Consider the following 19,436-nt stretch of genomic DNA (forward strand, 5'->3'; position numbering starts at 1 on the left):
CTTTGGAGGTATTTTTTACAATTGCATGCACCTCAGATTGGTGGCTCCGGGGCTCATCTTTACCAAATGGGCGAATCTGCAAGATGGGTGTCTCAAGTGTCGATTGTGTTTATCATGGATTCTATCATGTTGATCTCGATGATTAGGGCTCTGCGCAGGACGAGAGTTTGCTTCTTCTTGCATGATGTATGCGTTTGTAACGACCTTTAGGTTATCTTCCTTCCTCTCCTCGTCCTAGATCTGTCTGAGGTATTTCTCGACCCTATATTTGAGCTCATCTCACGATCGGGGTACCGTCCCTTGCATCTTATTTGACATAGGCCGAGGAGTAGTCCTTAGGAGAAGGCGCCAGTTACAAGGAACTCCTCATGGTCCGGGACGATGAGCATTGCTAGGGTGAATCTGTCATAATATGCTCGTATTGACTCTCGTTCTTTCTTCTTCCATGCCATTATGGAGTTTGCATCTCCCTTCACCTTTCTCAGTTGCATGAAATTGTTAAGGAAATGTATTGTAACTACTCGAAACTCAAGATGCTTCCCGGTCGCAGCGCCTTGAACCATTTTCCAGCGTTTCCTAATAATGTCACAGGGAAGTATGTGAAAATGAATCGCTTATCCATCCTTAGTGATTTCATTGTTCACTCATAGGTGTCAATGTGGTCATCGGGGTTGGTTGTGTCGTCATGCTTGAGGATGTTTGGAATCATCGCCAAGTGCAGTATCTCAGACTACAAGATCTCTTGGAAAAAATAAGAGATCATGCTTCTCACCGGGTTTTCCACGCAAGAGTATGGAAAAATGACATACATCATGAACTGTTGGGCGTAATACGGGTTCCCATATGCTTGGTTGTACATCGCTGCTTACGAGATGTATGGTTGTTGCTGGGAGCTCGATTGTGTGCTTTGGTGTAGTTGTGAGCTTGCTTTCGATTATTGGAGCATGTTCGGGATTGATCTTTAAGGCTGTTGAGTTGATGCGCTGATAACAGGTGAGGGTTGGATTCTTGTGACGACACTATTTATGGGTTGGATCTGTGCGACTGCTGGAAATAGGGGTTGAACATCGGAGGTTGTTGAGCGAAGAGTGGGATTTGTGACATTCCTACTACTAGGGATAACTGATAGATCGACATTGGATATTGTGTGGAGGACAGTACTTGTCCCTGCCTGCTGCAGGAGCGATTGCGGATGAGAAACCGCCGGTCGTGACTCTGAGTTGACAATTATGATTGTTGGGTAAGTGGTTGCGACTATTGTGTTGCTGTCGACTGAGGTGTTATGGTCGTCGTTGTAACCAGCTTCTCTGTTGTGACGGGTGACGGTCGCCATATGGTGGCGATTGCTGCCGCTGCAGTTCCTGTAATCAGACCCGGTGTCTGTGTTGTTGGCTTGGGTGTGGAGGCTTGTCCATCTAACACAGATGGTTGTGTGTCGTCGAGCGACGACATTGGTCTGAGCGGACTCGTTTCTCCTCCGCCGGACGCCGCAGTTTCCTTTCCCGTTATTGCCGCTGTCGAGGGTTGTTTTGAGGTTTTGTAACTTCAAGTACACTCCCGGATGACGCCAAATCTTGTGATATCTGCTTCGAGATTAACGCCGTTTGTGGTGGTTTCATCTTAGTTAAGCCTGAGAATCACAACAAAGAGAGAACCGACGCGCGTTATCGTCCGCGAGGGGTCTCGGAACGAGGCTTCGACGGTCAAGTCAGTAATTAGATGAGAGAATTAGGGGTTAGCCTCAGATGAGGTGATCCCTTCTTCAGGAGAAGAAGGGCTTCCTTTATACATGTCGGAGGAAGAGTATGCCCCCGATAGTACTTTTAGTCTTGTCAGGACCGTTGGGATGTGGAGGCGTTCCATTGGCGGATTGTGCTCCACTAGCAGTTATCTACTAATGGTGTCGAACCACTGAGGAGCGGCGATCTGAGCGCTATACTTGTCGCTATGGGGAGTGGTTAGTACTATTTTGCCTTGTTGTGAGCCAGTTCCTCTCTTTCTGGGTTGGACCTTGGCGCTAGAGCGTCGGGTTCTAAGTGTGAGGTTGTAAGGGTGAAGGCCCGGGCCTATCACTTATGCGGGGTAGCGACCGTTATCTAGGTCATCCTTTAGATAACTGCTATGTTATCTTTGACATATTCATGAAGGGATACGTTAACGGCTACCAACTTGTAACATCCCAAAAATCAAAGTAAAATTTTCATTTTTCAAAAAACAACCAAAAACCATAAATGTTCACAAAACATAGTTTCCAAAGTGACAAAATCACAAATCAGAGTATCCCAAAATCAAATCTCATAAAAACTGAAGGATATGCACGATCAAGCCTTCGCCTTGCCCTGATCATCTTAAGTACCTGATACATGAAACTTAAATAGTAAGCCAAAGCTTAGTGAGTTCCCCCAAATACCACACAAATATACAAAATGCATGTTGGGTCCACAGTCTCCCGACTAGATTACCTTGGCCCACAACCTCCCGGTTGGATTGCCACTTTGGCCCACAATCTCCAAACTGGATTGCCACTATCCCACAATCTCCCGATTGGATTGCCACTCTGGCCTACAACCTCCTGGTTGGATTGCCACCAGGTTTGCTGGCCGATAGCTCAAAGGAGTACAGCCTCAACCCAAACCACACTATGTCGTCATATGCAACAGGTAAACATATAACCAACAAACAAATAATCATACAGATCTAACAGATGAATACAACATAATAGCATCCTATATACCAGGATACATAATCGAATAGGCTAGCATTGGTGCCTTCGACCCACAAGTACAGTGAGGAGACTCACCTTACAGTCTGAAAAGATAGCAAAAAAGAACTCTGCTCCAAATGCCAACCCTACATGCCACCTATACAACAAACAGTGACCTAGACTCAATCTATATCTCAAGATACCCAAAATGCCCCTATGTCCAACTTGGTCAAACCCCAGGTCAAAGGCCAAAGTTAGAAAGTCAAAAGTCAAGGAAAGTCAAGGTAGGCTAAGTACACCCCACGTACTCGGCTACTACACTGGGTGTAGTCGAAATCTAAGTAAATCATCAGGGCTTCAACCCAGTATTCTCATCGTACCATTTGGTACGCTCGGTGTACCCCTTTCTGGATCCCTATCCTCTCATTAAGTGCTTATTTCTTAAAGATATTTCATCTAATTTTAGATCTATACCCAAAACATCATTCTAAGTTGTAACATACTGATGTTGAGGTAATTCCACATTTTAACCCTAAGTATGAAGATTATTGCATTTTATCCCTTATGTATGAGAAATGTTGCAAAATGACCCATAGTGTCATTTTTGTAAATTATGGGCGAAGCTCACGTGCGTTGGGCGTATAGATTGGTATATTGGGTGTACGTGCCAGAACCTCAAACCCTAATTTTTATGGTTTGGACCCAATATAAGCATCATTAACTCACCAATGCTCATTCCCTCACCAGACTTCATCCCTAATTTCATCCATTGCAACTCTAATCTCTTATGTGTGTTCCTTCGAGCTTGAAAGTGTGTGTTTGTAGTGTCTTTGAAGCAAAGAGAAGAAAGAAGCACCAACTTGGAAGATCAAGACCACATAGATCTCGAAACACATCACATCTAAGCTTCATTTTGAGGTATAAAGTTCTAAACTCGATGATCATATCTCTATATCTTGTTTATGTTTGAAGTTTATGCTTATTAGACCCATATTCTTGGTCATTTTGGGTATGAGCTACCCTAGACCAAATGAGTTGTCCTTTTAGACGTATTAGGGTAGTTTGAGTGTTAAAAACGTGATCTTAGACCTTCCTTTCACTCGATGCAAGTGTTGAGGTGTCTTAATGGGTTAAGAAGTTGGATTTTTAGCTTTTGGGCACTTGCTAGCCATGCAACACCATAAAGTTGGAAACTTTATGTTAAAGGACATTAGTTTAGGGTCAGATCTGAGAATTGGATGAAAGAGCTTAAAGTAATAATCTCTTAATAGAAGGATTAAGGGATGGCTATGTACGATGGGCGTACAAATTGGTATGTTGAGCGTACTAGGTCAGCTTCATGATTTTGGTCAAGGGCTGAGTACGCCCCACGTATAGGATGGGTACGCCCAGCATACTTAGCTGTGTTGACCAAGCTTCACTTTTTTACTTTTTGACTTTGACCAAGCTTGACCTAAGGGTATTTTGGGTATTTTAAGTAGTTTTTGAGATTGGTTATTAGTTGGTGTATAGGTGACGAGTTGAGCTGACATTCAGAGCTACGTCCTGTTTAGCGATCATTTTAGACTAAGGTGAGTTTTCCTCACTTTGCTTGTTGGTCGAAGGCACCAATGCCAGCCCACTAGATTATGTATCCTAGTATAGAGGATCTTGATATGTTATAGTGATCTGTTAGATCGGTATCATGGTAAATAGGATGTAGTATGCGGTAGTGATCTGTAGATCTGTCTGTTTGTCCGTTGACTGGTTATACGCTTATCTGTTTGCTGGATATATGTTATATGTTATGTATATGTTGACATAGAATTGTTCTAATATTAGGGACATCAGCATAAGTTGTGTTGGTTTAATTTCTTGTTTATTAAGGTTTAAATGTGTTGTTACTATCAGTTTTTCTTGTTTTTATTATTACTTTTTTGTAGGGGGGAGGGTGTTACATAACTCTTCTAAATGAAAACACAAATAACCATAATTTACTTTCTAAGATAGAATGAGATTTAGGGTTATTCTCGATTTAAAGTTATTTACATTAGAAACATCATACAGTCAAACTGAAATTCATGGAAATAGTGAAAACATATGAGAATTTAGGTTTAACCGAAGCTTGGACATTTTCGTATGGACGTGCATGCATTGCTCCATGCATGTTTACACTTATTCCTCGATATGTTATCTGCATCATTCCACCAATTATTCATCCTCTATAACCAATCTAACCCATCACAAAAACTATCTTCAGATGGAAAATACAACTCCTGCATCCACATTAGTGAAATTAATTACATTAATTTTCAGATCAAACACGAAAAAGTAGAAACAAAAATACAAGTGAACAAATTCAAAATGGTTGATCATAAAAATAAAATAATCAAATGATAAATAAAGATCTTCTTATCATATTATTGTTATAATACTAAGTGAATGTTTGGTTGGATGGAAACATAATAAAAATGAATCGAATTCAAACACTACCTACTACTTCAAAGAAGAGGAAGGAGAAGCTAACTTACAGATAGGTTGAAATCGAGCGGACTACCCAGGTCCAGATTTTCAAGATTCGCATCTCTAGCGGCTCCTACAACATCATTAGCACATAGAATATTTGATGTCGAATAAGCATTAAGATTGTCTTGACCAGAGAATGAAATATGAAATACATCCAAATCTAATTTTTCATCTTTGCAAGTATTTGCTTCCTTCTTATCATCCTTGACTTCATTAGTAGAGAAGGGAGGAAGGTAGTTTTCTTCAAAGCATTTCGATTCCTAGACCAAAGAGAAGCAAACATAAAGTCATTAATCATTATCATAAATGTTGATGCCCTCTTGATTTGAAAAGGGTACAATAAAGAAGGACTGATTAGTGTGAAAGCAATAAAGGATATAAAAAATGAGCATAAAAATGTTTTTATCAAAATAGAGATGAAATTTGGAGAAATCCGATGTTAAAGAGGATTCGTCGATATAAGATATTGTTTATTCACATAGGCGGGTAGAAGGAAAAATTAGTGTTTGTATATCCTATATAAATAACATTTATTAGGTACTATTATTATGGAAAAATACAATCCATATTTACCAATTTAGTCCTTGAATTTGTTTGTTAAGGAGTTTTAGTATCAGAGTTTGTACATCGACGTCTTCTAGTGCTCAACATAATATGACAAATGCTGAGTGTGATGTGTCATATCCTTGGATTATCAATTGCATACCTACGAAAGAATACTTTTAGGATGGTTATAAGTTAATATCCCCGTTTTCGGGGTTGTTTACAAACATATGGAGACAAAAGAGGGTATGTACTCTTTGTATACGATGTTAGGAATGTTTCCAGGAAAGTCTATGACATTGTGATTCTCATTGACTTGCAACACGTGGGTAGGTTTTACATAGATAATAGGTCCCATGTTGTTTCTAGACCGATTAATTTGGGTATGTTGTAGAATGGAAATAAGTTACCCTCTATTACTTCTCGTAGGCCTATGGTCCCACTTAATGGGTTTCAAGTGGGCCTAAGCGTAATTAACTTTGGGTACTTTGTTGATGTCATTATCCTAATTGGTAGGACCAATGAAGATAATAACCCCCCCCCCTTTCATCTGATTGATCCAAACGATACCTTCATTATTCATGACTTCCATCCTCTTAATCCCCACTCTAAGGCTCCCTCTTCATATGGTTTTATCAAGATCCGCATTAGTGCTCTTCTAAGGTTAAACGGAGTAGTATAATCGTTAATTCCATTGCTTTGGGTTTGGCAGTCAAGAAAGACAAACTTCTCCCTTGGATCGGGAATAGTAAGTTACAATTGGATGGAAAAGGTTCCTAAGTTCAACTACATATGGAATGTCCTAAAACTATAGTTACCAGAAAATGTAACCAAAGGATTCTTGAAAACCCTTTTTAGTTGTCATCTGGTGACATATTGAATTCATTAGAGGACCAATCTAAACGAATTAATGTTGGGTTAGGCACTATAATTAACTAAAAAGGATTGGATCAATAGGTTTCCAATATTTATGGAGGTATAATAGCTGTAGACCTTAACCGATGAATTTCTTATCTCTTAAAGTTTGTAGGATTAGTGGTATCGGTAAACACTCATGGATTCAAAATCTATTAGAGAAAATAAAATTATGTTTTTAAGCATTCAAGAAACTAAACAAGCCATCTTATCTCACTCTTACATTCATTCTCCATAAGCAAAATTTTGAATTTTCTTTTCATAGCCTCTACTAATTCTGGTGGTTTGATGTCGTTAGGGGATTCTAATATCTATTAGGGAACTTCTATTAGAACCGAGTAAAACTATATGGATCTTTCAATGTTCTCATAACTTATAATTCTTTGGTATGTTTCATTTTCTCTCTTCTTTCAATAAAATTGTTTGCGCTTTTTGTGACCTTAGGAAAGTGTGTACCTCATCAGAAAGAAGTGGGTCTAAGTTTTGCTAAAGTGGTGCTTTTCTATTAATTCTTTTATCCTTGATATAATCTTGTCGACTTATCGATGGGCAGTTGTTCCTTCACCTGGACTAATAAGGTAGGGTCCAAGTTGAGTAAGCTAGATCGGATTTTTGTCTCTCCTTCATTTAATTTGATCTAGTGCTTGCTTTGAGTTGTGGCCTTTCCTAGATTCATATATGACTACTTCCTACTCATTATCAAGGAGTAGACTTATGACTTTAGTGCTTGTCTCTCATCTTCCACAACTTCAATTCATTTCAATGACTCCCCAATCGACGAATTCAAACTAAAAAAAGGTCTTCTCTAAGGCGATCTCATATCGATCTTTATCTTTATTTTGGTTATGGAAGGCCTTCAAGTGGCCATCACGTATACTATATAAAAAAGAATCATTAAGGGGTTTCGAGTGGGAGTTTATGGGTACAAAGTGTATCAAATATTCTTTGTGGAGGATGCTATGTTCATAGATATTAGGATAGTGAAAACACTAAAAATATAAATTTTATCTTAAGATGTTTCTATCTAGCTTTCAAGCTTCATATAAATCCCAATAAAATTAAGCTATTTAGTGTTGGTGTTTCCTTTCTTGTTATTCAAAGTTTGGAATACTATACCCGACTCCAACTAGATACTCTTTTGTACATTTACCTTGATATTCCTTTCTAAATATGGTTGTAGGCTCATGCTTATTAAGTTCGTCCTACGATCGCTTGCGAGTTATTATTTCTATTCATTTAAAGCTCCCAAAATCATCAAGGTGAAAGTTATTGTACATATTTCTTTTGGGTGTAGATGGTAACCGAAAGAAAATTTATATGGGTAAAGGTCTCTCCATTCGTTCCAAAGGGGGTTTGGAAGTTTGAAGTCTTTTGGGGCTAATCGAGCACTTATTTACAAATAGATATGAAAAACTTTGTGTGAAAAATACACCATTTCTATCAAGATTATGAATGCGATATAGCTCCCATAAAGGCTTCTCGTCCCCTAATTTTACTAGCTACGACTCTACATGGAAAGAAATCAAGTCCTCATTTGATAACTTAAGTGATTTGAGTGTCACTTGGACTTGGTGATTAATAGAAAAATTAATTATGGCCGCAACACATGCCTATGGGTGGACAAATGGGTTAGCCAATCCACCTTTAAAATCATATTTTCTCGCCTGTTTTCATCAAACATGATCACCTTTGTTCTACCGATGAATGAATCATGTTTGCAATTAGAACTGGATTAGAGCTCTTAGGAAATGGTTATGTTCTCGGTTGATGTTACTAAAGGTGTCATTCTTTCGCCTTGGATGGATAGATGGAGGTGGTCTCTTGATAGGTCTAGAAATTTTACAGTTAAATCGTGTACAACTAATTTCGACAATTTTGACATACCTTGTTCCAATTTCTCCACCTACTGGAATGATTGGTAGCCTGTCAAAACTAACATCCTACGCTGGCGTATCAATTTGAAAGGGCTCCCTAATCGTCTCAGTGGAGACCACTAAGTTATTGACCTCTAGTTTGTTCAGTTTATTGTATTTTGTAACTTTTGGAATCCATTCAACACCTTTCTCGTGTGTGCTATGTTGCCAAACAAATGTATCATAAGGTCGTTGCCTGGTGGAAGTGCCTGCTCCAACATCTATTTCAACTTGGCTGACTTGAGGAGTTTTCTAGGGGTGTTTCACTTCTACAAAAGATTTTATGCGGTTCTCGGAGCCTACTATTGGTCCATTCAACGTATAGAGACATTTTGGTTTTTACGGACCATACTCCTAAATCCTCTAATCTGTTCGACGAGGTGGTGACTAAATCTTTTTATTTGGTTCTCGATAGAAAGAGTTATTGTAGATTCGGTTGGATTGAATAGATCAATTCTCCATTTCTTGTAATCGATTCAGTGGAATATTCTTGTTGTCTCTAGCTTCTTACTAGAGTTTGTTTATTGCATTCATCCTTCTACAAAGGGTATATATATATATATATATATATATATATATATATATATATATATATATATATATATGTGTGTGTGTGTGTGTGTATGTATGTATACAATATGCAATGCGTGCATAAACACTTTTATTATGTTAATCTAAAGCCGATTATTTTTAGAACAATTAATCTATATTTTTAGAACTCATTTAACAAATTAATAAACTCAGTAGTGTGGTTAATTGAGTAATTGATACCTTTTATGACATTTTTAAAATGACCAATCTCAATTTTTAGTCTTCCTATTTTAACTAATTGAATTGCAGTACAATTTTGACCTTTACGTATTAATTTTTGTAGTTCTAATTGCTTTTCTTTTAAGTGTTTTGTTGAAGAGCTTAAATCTTGCCAAAAATTTTAAGTAAATTAGTATTATAATTGTTATCGGAATTACAATATATTTGAGTTTTATTATTCATATTTGTTGTTTAAAATTTTGAAGTTTATCTATAAAATTAGATTTAGTGGGACTAGGTAAACTAGTTTCACTATTTTTTTCATCTTGATAAAGTGGTTTAGGAATGAAATTAGTATAATCAACAACCTCTAGTTTTAAAGATCTTGATTTTGAAAATGAAGGTTTTGATGTGTCAACTTCTGGAATCAAACTCGTTGAAAATCGTGATGATAAAAAATTTATAGAAGAAAAATTGATATCAACTGATCCATCATTATGTTCAATAATATTAGAAATTTGTTTTGAAAATATAAAGCCTTTGGTTCAATAACGTTTTGTAAATTCCAATTACATGATTGAGTAATTTCCGACCATTTAAGCCTTTTAGGCATATGAACCGTAGTATGATTAGTATTTGCTTCGAAGATAATTGTTTCATTTCTTGGGCTTGATAGATGAGTTGTTGGTTCTAACGTGGTTGTCATGGTTTTATAACAAACACGATAGATTATTGTTAAAAGGTTGGTATTATCTTTAAATTCTAAATTTTTTTGTTTATACTGTTAAAACTAAAGTATCTAATATATTTTTATCGAATAATACTACAGAAAAATTTGGATAACAGTTAAAATAAACTGGCCCGTTAGCAATATTTTTATTTTTTTGCCAAAGCTAAAATAGAATTTTGAAAATCTTTATGCCTTTTATCTCTTAAAATTAGGAGAATAGGAGCATCAATACCCATTCTAAATAAAGTTTAATAGCAATTTGTAATAAATCGATATGAAGAAATTTATATTTTTTTCTATGTTTCAAAATAGATTTAAGTGATAATATATTTAAATTTTGTTGGTTTTGACCAATAGATACAGTTTGTTTGGTCATTTTAATTGTGTAACTTTGAAAATAATCGAAAGTTCATATTTTATATATTGTATTTATATTTGTTTTTGGTATTGTCCAATCATTTAAACTTTGTTCTATGTCATCAATAGTTTCTTCGATATAATTTTTTTTATTATTATCATAGTTTGGTTCTTCATTAATACTTTTAACAGGAATATATTTTTTGGATAATATGAGTGAAAGCCTACTCATATTTGATTTATTTTGTTTTAAGATTTTATAAGAAAAGCTTACTTATTTTAATAATGATGAACAGATGGGAGTCGTCCCGACCATGATTGTGGTCCGACACCGCGTCTTACGCCCTTATCTGCGCGTTACGCTAATCCAACAAATCAATGGTCTTGACTCTGAATCAAACTTATTAAAACTCATAATTCTCTTAAAGAATTTTAAACCAAAATTAATCAAATTTAAAATAATTCTTTCATATATATATATATATATATATATATATATATATATATATATATATATATATAGAGAGAGAGAGAGAGAGAGAGAGAGAGAGAGAGAGAGAGAGAGAGAGAGAGAGAGAGAGAGAGAGAGAGAGAGAGAGAGAGAGAGAGAGAGAGAGAGAGAGAGAGAGAGAGAGAGAGAGAGAGAGAGAGAGAGAGAGAGAGAGAGAGAGAGAGAGAGAGAGAGAGAGAGAGAGAGAGAGAGAGAGAGAGAGAGAGAGAGAGAGAGAGAGAGAGAGAGCTTCAAACAAACCTTGGATGGTGATCGGAGAACATAATCAGCAGAGACATCTTGGTATGGTTGGGATTTTCCTGGTCGTGGTGGATCGGGAGCATTGATCATTGGTGTTCTAGGACTGGTTATCCTCATGGATGGAAATGTTTGTTCAGCACTAATATTCTTAGTACCCTTCTCTACCTGATAAAATACCTTAGAAACCACATATTCTCCATCCTTTTCATCTTCATCGGTTCCTAAATGGTATTGATGCATGACCCAATTTCTTTTACTAGGTTTGGAACTCCCATCACTTGCCCCATAAAGCACCATTATCTTTTTATATCCTAGCTGCAATCCATTTTTGAAGATAGACTTGGTTTTACCGGTCTTGTGCCAGCGTATCAAACTAGATCCACCGTGTATCTTCCTACGCTTTCTTTGACCCTTTGTATATGCATTTGTGGTGCGATAAAAGAAATGCACTACGTTTCCATCTTTTCTCGCGCCTACAAAATTACAAGACATATTTTCATGACGAAAGACACATAATTGTTGCATGCTTGATTTTCTCTAGAAAAGACTTAACTGATTTCTTAAATTTGAAAAGATTAGAATGTTTATCACAAGTTTATAAATTCCATAGGCAAAAGTTATCATACCCGGAAGATTTTCAGGATGTTCATAGCATATTCCTTCCTCTCCATCAAGTGTGAGGATGAACTCATCGATATAAGGGTGTGGCTTTTTATTTCCCACTCCACATTTGGCTGCTAAATGTTCCAATAGCTCAACATCAGATGGATCGAATTTCACTCCAATGGGTAGCCCAGGCCACTCATTTGACACCTTCAAAGAGAAACATCTCATCAGATTTTACTATTTTACTCAACATTAAAATCACTATCAAGAATTGATATCTTACATTGTTATAATCATCAATTCTATAACCGCATTGTGGACATTCAAAACTTGCTTCACAATCTTTGATTTGATGTATAGAAGGAAGTCCAGTTGTTTTTACATTCCTTGCAATAGTTCTACCATCAAGAAACCAACTCCTGCAATATGCAAATATCATCAAGTTAATAAAAAAAAAATGTAACATGGATAATGATAGTATAGAAAATTAGCAATAGTTCTACACACTTTACTTCACATTCTTTTAGGTATGTTAGCTAATTAAACCAACTCCAAATCAATAATTCTCTTATTTCATACTCCTACCAATTCAATAATTGACACTTGTAAAACACTAATTCTTTTTCCTAATCTTATACTTTGATTTTGACACTTGTTATGATCTTAAATCCTTAGGATTTTTCCTCATCTTATACTTTGATTTTGACACTTGTTATCATCTTATGAACATGAGGATAAGTAGGAACATTTAGTAGGAGGATATTTAATCTCTCATTTTTTCTTTGTTTGTGGATGATGGCTCATATTTACCATAAGTAGAAATGTTCTGTCTTTTCATAAAGTTGACAGATGAACTATATGGACTTTTCATTCTGCAAATATCCTAAATGTTTCATACAAAAAAAGAAATGAAGAGAAATTTACTCTATTGTAGTGACTACTGAGTATAAAAAAGGATTAGAACTGGACTTTCCTTATATGACATATTCAGACAAATATAGAATCATATGCAGAATCTACCTCAAAAAGTCGTTACCTAGATGATAATCGAAGAAACATAAGTCATGCAATATGTTTTAAGCATCCAAAAAAGTGATTTGAGTTTTACAATTTACATTAGAGTACTCAACAAGCTAAAGTGACATAAATGGAGTACAATACATCATCACAAATATTTACATTTACTACCCATATGGATATAATAGCATTAATTATAATTAGAGCTACTGTTAATGAAATGGAAAATCATAAATTCACACAAACACATACTCGTATACACAACATTAGCTGGAACTTTGGTTAAGCAGGTTTTCTTTTATGCAAAAAAAAAAAAGTAATTTGTTTTAAACTACTTGTTTAATTTTTGGGGGATGATTGAAGAAAAGAAGTGATGCACAATGTTGCGATATAAAATATTCATTTCATTTTTTGTACTGAACAAATTTCGTGTTCTAGAGAGGGAAGAAAATGTATCGGATAACAGAGACGATGTCATAGATCCGTAGATCGCATGATCAAATCCACCACAAAAATATCATTGAGACGATGATGTAAATAATAAATTAAGAAGCAGGCCATATATTAATCACTAACTTCGCCATATCTAGAAGTTGTCGGAGCACAATCGTTCAACATCCTGTAGCTTCTCCTTGTTGTGCTTCCATGCTAAGTTAACCAGAGAGAGAGAGAGAGAGAGATGGGTGATTGAGATTAAATAAAGAAATATATTCATGAGCGGGAACAATGAAGCCGCGTTCCATAGCAACAGGTATATATACACAGCCTCAGGTTCGGTAGCTTATGCAACGTAACCAAAAACTTACTTTTGAGCAAGCATTATTATACTATTAGATTTCCTTTTATGTATTCTATCTTTTATTTTTTTTTTTGGTTAATGGTGTAGCCTTTGTGTATTTAAATTCCTTCGATCGGGAGAGATGAATGCAATCAAGGATTAAAATACTCTTTAAAACACTATAAAATAGAACTTAATATGCCATCATATGATGGTTAGATTTCCAAAAAATCAAAATATGTAATAAGTAATGAGGTTTTTCTATCTTATTATATAAATTCATAATCTAATCTCTCGAACATTGACTTTAAAAACACACTATAAAATAGAACTTAATAGAAAAGAGTTTTTCCTTATATATAAATGGGCATATTCCACAAAAAAACAATGACTCTAACATTGACAATGGTTTTTTTTTTTTTAAATTGGACTCTTCGTTTACCCAATTTGTTACAATTCTAACAATTTAACCAATATTTGTCAGCTGATGTGTCATAATGAGATAATATTATTGATGACATGACATGATGAGAAAGCATGATAGCGTGTAGTGCTAACTTGAGAATGTAAAACAACATTCTTCACTATTTAAATTAAACATGTTGAAAATGTAAAAAATAAGATAAAATACTAGTTGTGTATACGAATCTTGCCGGTTCATATAAACAAAAAAAATAATTTAAACTTTCTACAATTGTAGTCGACGAAAATTTAAAATTACATCATCATATTATATCAGCATGCAACAGCATCAAAAGTGATACATCATCATTTCACTTCAGCTGACAACCTAATTGACTAATTATATGGTCGTAACTATTAGTAATTGATAAATAAAATGTCAAATTTGAAATAAAAAACATATAACGTCAAAAACAAACTTCTATAAACATCCAAAATTAGTAGTAAAGAAATCGAATATCCTTTTATTTTATTTTTTTTGTCTCTATCGATTTTCCTAATCATTAAAGAAAGGTAAATATCAAAATTAAAAATAATAATTAACGAGGATGTTTAACTTTTGTTAACAATAGTTGTAAATTTTTGGACTTAAAATGTAAAATTAATGAGGGAAAAGTGGGTTCCACATTAAATATTCTCTTACAGGTCTTACAGCTCCACCGAGCCTGCATCCGAAGTTAACAATATTTTGATTTTGACAGAAAATAAGTTGGAAATCTAGGCCCCAGGTAACACTTGCTCCCCAAGTAACGAAAGTGGCAACATTACAAGCTGTGTTACAAATAGCTCCTTTATCTTTGACAAAATGACCTTTTAGCACTTGTATTTTATATCTATTCAAAAATTTAAAACAAAAGAAAAAGATTCGAGGGAGCCGATATCAAATAAAGAGGGAAATTTTGGTAGGAATCTCAGATTTTTTTCTTTAATATATCTTTAAACAAACAAACAAAATAAATCATCAGATCATTCATAAGAAAAAACTTTAAAAAAAACACTTTCATGATTTATTTTTGAATAAATAAAAAAATCATTTTGATGACAATTTTAAGGAATATCAAAAAAAATCTTCATAAAATGAATTATCGAGATGTTTTTTCAGGATTTTTTTTTGTAAATAATGTTATTTTTTATTCATCTTAGTGATTCATTTGTTTTGTTCGCCAATAAGATATGCCGAAAAAAATTTCTTACCTTCGTACCAAAAACTTTTTTCTTACCGGATCTATATCCAAGATTAAGGTGTTATATATATATATATATATATATATATATATATATATATATATATATATATATATATATATATATATATATATATATATATATATATATATATATATACACTTTAACAATTCAATGAATTTGCAAAGATAAAGGATTATTTTTAAACGATAGGGTTACTATTTGCCTGAGATTGAACCCATGAACGATAGGGTTACTATCAAACCGAGTGTGCACCTCGCACCTCCTAACTCGGTTAGTAAATGGATCTCGGCCTAACGCATTATTAATAATAATTAACCACAATATGTTGATAACACTAAAATCACCAATAGCATATATATATATATATATATATATATATATATATATATATATATATATATATATATATATATATATATGTGAATAAATATATACATATGCACAATGAAATTAAATACATATGATTATGCTTATGTATAGACATATACATATGCATATGTAGGGAGAGGTTCAATAGAGAACCATAATTAACAAGGAACCAAGGAACCAATCGTGAGCGTCGGAAATCATAATGATCAACGGCCAAGGAAATAGATGTACACTTTTATATTGGACGCACACACACTGTAACATCCCGTTATTTTCTACATTGTAAAAGTCAACAAAAGTCAACTCAAGTCAAATTTGTCAAATAAAAGTCAAACTTAGTGATTTATTATTTTAATAAAGTTAAAATAAATATGTTTGATACATTTAAACACTTGGTAAAGTATTGTTTAAATAAGAAGTGAAAAACTAGAAGGAACCGAGAAGCCTCGCTTTTTTCTTCTTTCCTCGGACCGCAAACGGCTCGCAGCCGCAAACCTTCGGACCGCAAACTATGAGGCGGTTTCTAGAAGGCTTATCTCCTCGGTTTCAGCAGCCTTATCCTTCTCGGGATGAGTTCACAGCCGAGAACCGTTTACAGCCGAAAACCCATCCCATATATATATGAGAAGTCCGAAATTTTCCCTCATTCTTACATTTCCAGCCGAAAACACACACTTTTCTCTCAAGATCATCAACCGAAAACTCTCATTCTCTCTCAACTATCATCCAAATTCCTTTGAATCTCCTTCGGATCTTGCCAAGAACACCAAGTGTTCTTCGTTTCTCCAAGCAAACATCTTCCAATCTTCATATTTTTGGACCGTAAACCCTTAAATCTTCTTGTTTTCACCAAGAACTCACACTTGAAGGTGGCCGAAAACTCAAGTTCTTCTTGAGCCGTAAACTCATAGCAGCCTTTCATTTTGCTTCTAACACTCTTATTTGTAAGTTAAACTTACAAATTAGTCCAATTCCTATTCATTCTTATGTTTATATACACTAATTATTTACATATATATTACATAAAATGCTAATTAGGACTCGATTTTGCTACGGGACTTCACTCGTAGAAATAACATCCTAAATCGAACCTTCAATCGAATCACTCACAAAAGGTGAGTTTATACCCCTACATTTTTATGATTTTTAACTGTTTTAGGGGGAATACAAGTGAAACACAATAAAAATTGTTGTGTTAATATCTAAAATGTTTTTAATGTTTTTAAATTGTTATCATTATTAAAAATTATATATATTTATATATGTATAAATTATATAATTATGATTTAGAAGATTTAGAATATGTAATTTGACCCCATTTCTTGTTCCTTGTTTGGTTGTGGGCTTGGGGTAAAGTTATTTATTCGAATGTCTAAATAATCACAATTATATAAATATTATATTTATATAAATATAAAATGATTTTCAAACTGTTTAATGCTATTTGAATATAAACAGTGAATTTCAAGGAACAACAGAATTACAGATTTTTACAAAATTTAACAAAGGTTTTCATTACAGTATAACGAACATATAAACTATAATAGGTATAATTTAGGGAACTTATTCATTGGTTTCAAGGTTCAGAGTACATAACAGAAAACAAACAGAGTACCTTACTGAAAAGAAACATATAAACTATATTAAATATAGTTTATGAAACTTACTTACAATATATTTATTTCAAAGTAACTTTTCATTATTTCACACGTAATCATCAATATAGCATTTGTGAGACAATCTTCACGTACTTTACTAAGTACCAACCAAGTCCTGAAGTTATAACCAGAATCTCCTGGAGGGAGAGCGTGACACTTGTGTATAGATCTATACGGGACTGACAATCTCGCACCAGAGCTGCTTGCAACAGCTAGGTCGGAAGACCTGTCGTGACAAATGTCGTACCAATTGTGACGCCTGAAGAACGTCGTGTTCAGGCCATCTTAGGTCATTAAGCATGGTTATAATAACTCAGAATTTGGTATTGAACAAAATGATTAGTGTATGAATATGGAAACAACTTCACATAGTTTTATTAAAATGAAACTATAATACATCATTTTACAAGTATAAGTACATACTACTATTTCAGTATAGAGAAAACATACTTTTCATGATTTCAAGTGAACTAAATTACAATTTACCACATTAGAGTATAGTAACTTTGATAGGTCATATTTTAGTGGTTTGGGCTAGGCATCCATCTTGTATAAGTCTTTGTAGGGGTTTGGGCTTTAGTGTGGGATATGTAACTTTTGTACGTGTGTACGGCTGTGTTCGTCTGTACGGTCGTACACGGGTGTTCGACTAGTGGTCCTATAAATAGAGCTTGTCAGTGTCAGTCATCGAGTGACGTATGTGTGTGTATCCAAGGTGTACCTGACGTTTTTTATGATATTAACGTGTGCATGCTTGGCATAATCTTTCCTCTACTCCATTTTTATTCTGATTGATTGCTATCTGTTTGATCACTAGTTTGGATCATTAAAAAACGGGACTTACAATTGGTATCAGAGCCAAACCGGTGTCAATTTGGATCTTTGAGTGTACGGCCAGAACTACTTCATCATTTTTTAGGATAATTCGAGATTACTAATTGGATATTTGCTTTGGATCAACATTCAAAGCCATTGGATCAGAATTTACTTGGAATTTCAAGTGTTTTTGGTGTGTACGGTTGAAGTTAGTTGAAGATCATTGGACTTGTGTACGGTTGAAGTTAGTTGAAGAGTGTACGACCGTAATCACTGTACGGCCGTAATCCTTTGTCACACCCCCAAACCAAGGATGGCGGAAACGTCCAGGGGTGGAGGATTTCATGTATAGTATCATAACAACAATTGAAATAGTGATCAAAGTAAACACAACCAACATAAAATATAATTGAAAAAGTTACACCATAGTATAAGTTTACATGTTTCCAAATCAATTACATTATGTTGACAAAAATGAAATGTTTGACGCCTTAACGTCCCATCCTCAAAAGCGTTTGTTTACCTGTTTATTTATTTCCTGAGAATACAAGTAGTTTGAAAGAGTGTCAACAATTAAGTTGGTGAGTTCATAAGCTTTTGAATGTAGTGATAAAAACCTTTCCTCTTTAAAAGTAATGTTTGTTCCAGAAAAATCCAATATTTTCCCTAAAGTGTGAATTGCAGCCTTAAATCCAAAGACCAAAATGTACAAGTAATTTCCATACTTATAGTAAAACAATGCAAGTTTAAATTGACATAAACTCGTTTGATTTAATGGAATCCCCGTAAATCCTATGAGTTGTTAATACTTTATGTGAGTTATTATAACCATGCTATGAGCTAGATGGCCTGAAACGACGTTCTTCAGGCGTCGGAAATGTTATGACATTTGTCACCCGTAGACCTCGAGGTCCTACTGTAGCTAATAGCAAGGTGTGGGCTGTCAATCCCAATATATATCTATACACAACTATCACGCTCTCCCTCAAAGAGACTCTGGTTACAATATAGGACTTATAGTGCATTACTTGAAAAGTAACATGAAGCGAATGTCTCACAATTTAGTCATTAACGGATTTATGTGTAGTGAAGGAAAACCCTTTTTGTGTAAATGAAACATCTGGTAGTGAACTTGTTGTGTAAGTGCATCATAAACTATACCTATTATAGTTTATCAAGTAATGGTAGTAGTAGTGAATATAAACTATACTTACAATAGTTTATCAAAATGTTTGTATGCAATGGATATAAACTTTGTTTATTATAATTAATTACCATACTTGTGGAGGTAAAAATCCATTTGTTTTCTGATATATGTCTATTTGCCAAGACAAAATGACATATAATATAACA

General features: G+C 34.5%; 1 protein-coding gene across 1 annotated transcript; it reads right to left on the minus strand.

The window, feature by feature from the left end:
• Positions 1–4,764: 4,764 nt before the first annotated feature.
• On the minus strand, positions 4,765–13,454 carry LOC145162973 (SUPPRESSOR OF GAMMA RESPONSE 1-like). The gene is made up of 6 exons (XM_079081922.1): positions 13,368–13,454; positions 12,058–12,193; positions 11,795–11,981; positions 11,169–11,641; positions 5,215–5,469; positions 4,765–4,959 (listed from the first exon to the last, which is right to left on the minus strand). The coding sequence occupies exons 1-6, from the start codon at positions 13,373–13,375 to the stop codon at positions 4,906–4,908; spliced, it is 1,113 nt and encodes a 370-aa protein (XP_078938048.1). The 5' UTR covers positions 13,376–13,454; the 3' UTR covers positions 4,765–4,905.
• Between the last annotated feature and the right edge of the window lie 5,982 nt (positions 13,455–19,436).

This window comes from Lactuca virosa, chromosome 3 (assembly GCF_052849685.1).
Source record: "Lactuca virosa cultivar CGN04683 chromosome 3, Lactuca_virosa_CGN04683_v6, whole genome shotgun sequence".
Classification (NCBI taxonomy): Eukaryota; Viridiplantae; Streptophyta; class Magnoliopsida; order Asterales; family Asteraceae; genus Lactuca; species Lactuca virosa.

Bases quoted from the DNA above. Each gene is read 5' to 3' on its own strand.
- LOC145162973 (XM_079081922.1), bottom strand. The intron at 5,470-11,168 runs GTTTGTTTGAAG...TCTTTGGTCTAG, and splicing joins TTCTCCGATCACCATCCAAG to GAATCGAAATGCTTTGAAGA. The intron at 4,960-5,214 runs GTAAGTTAGCTT...ATGTGGATGCAG, and splicing joins CGCTCGATTTCAACCTATCT to GAGTTGTATTTTCCATCTGA.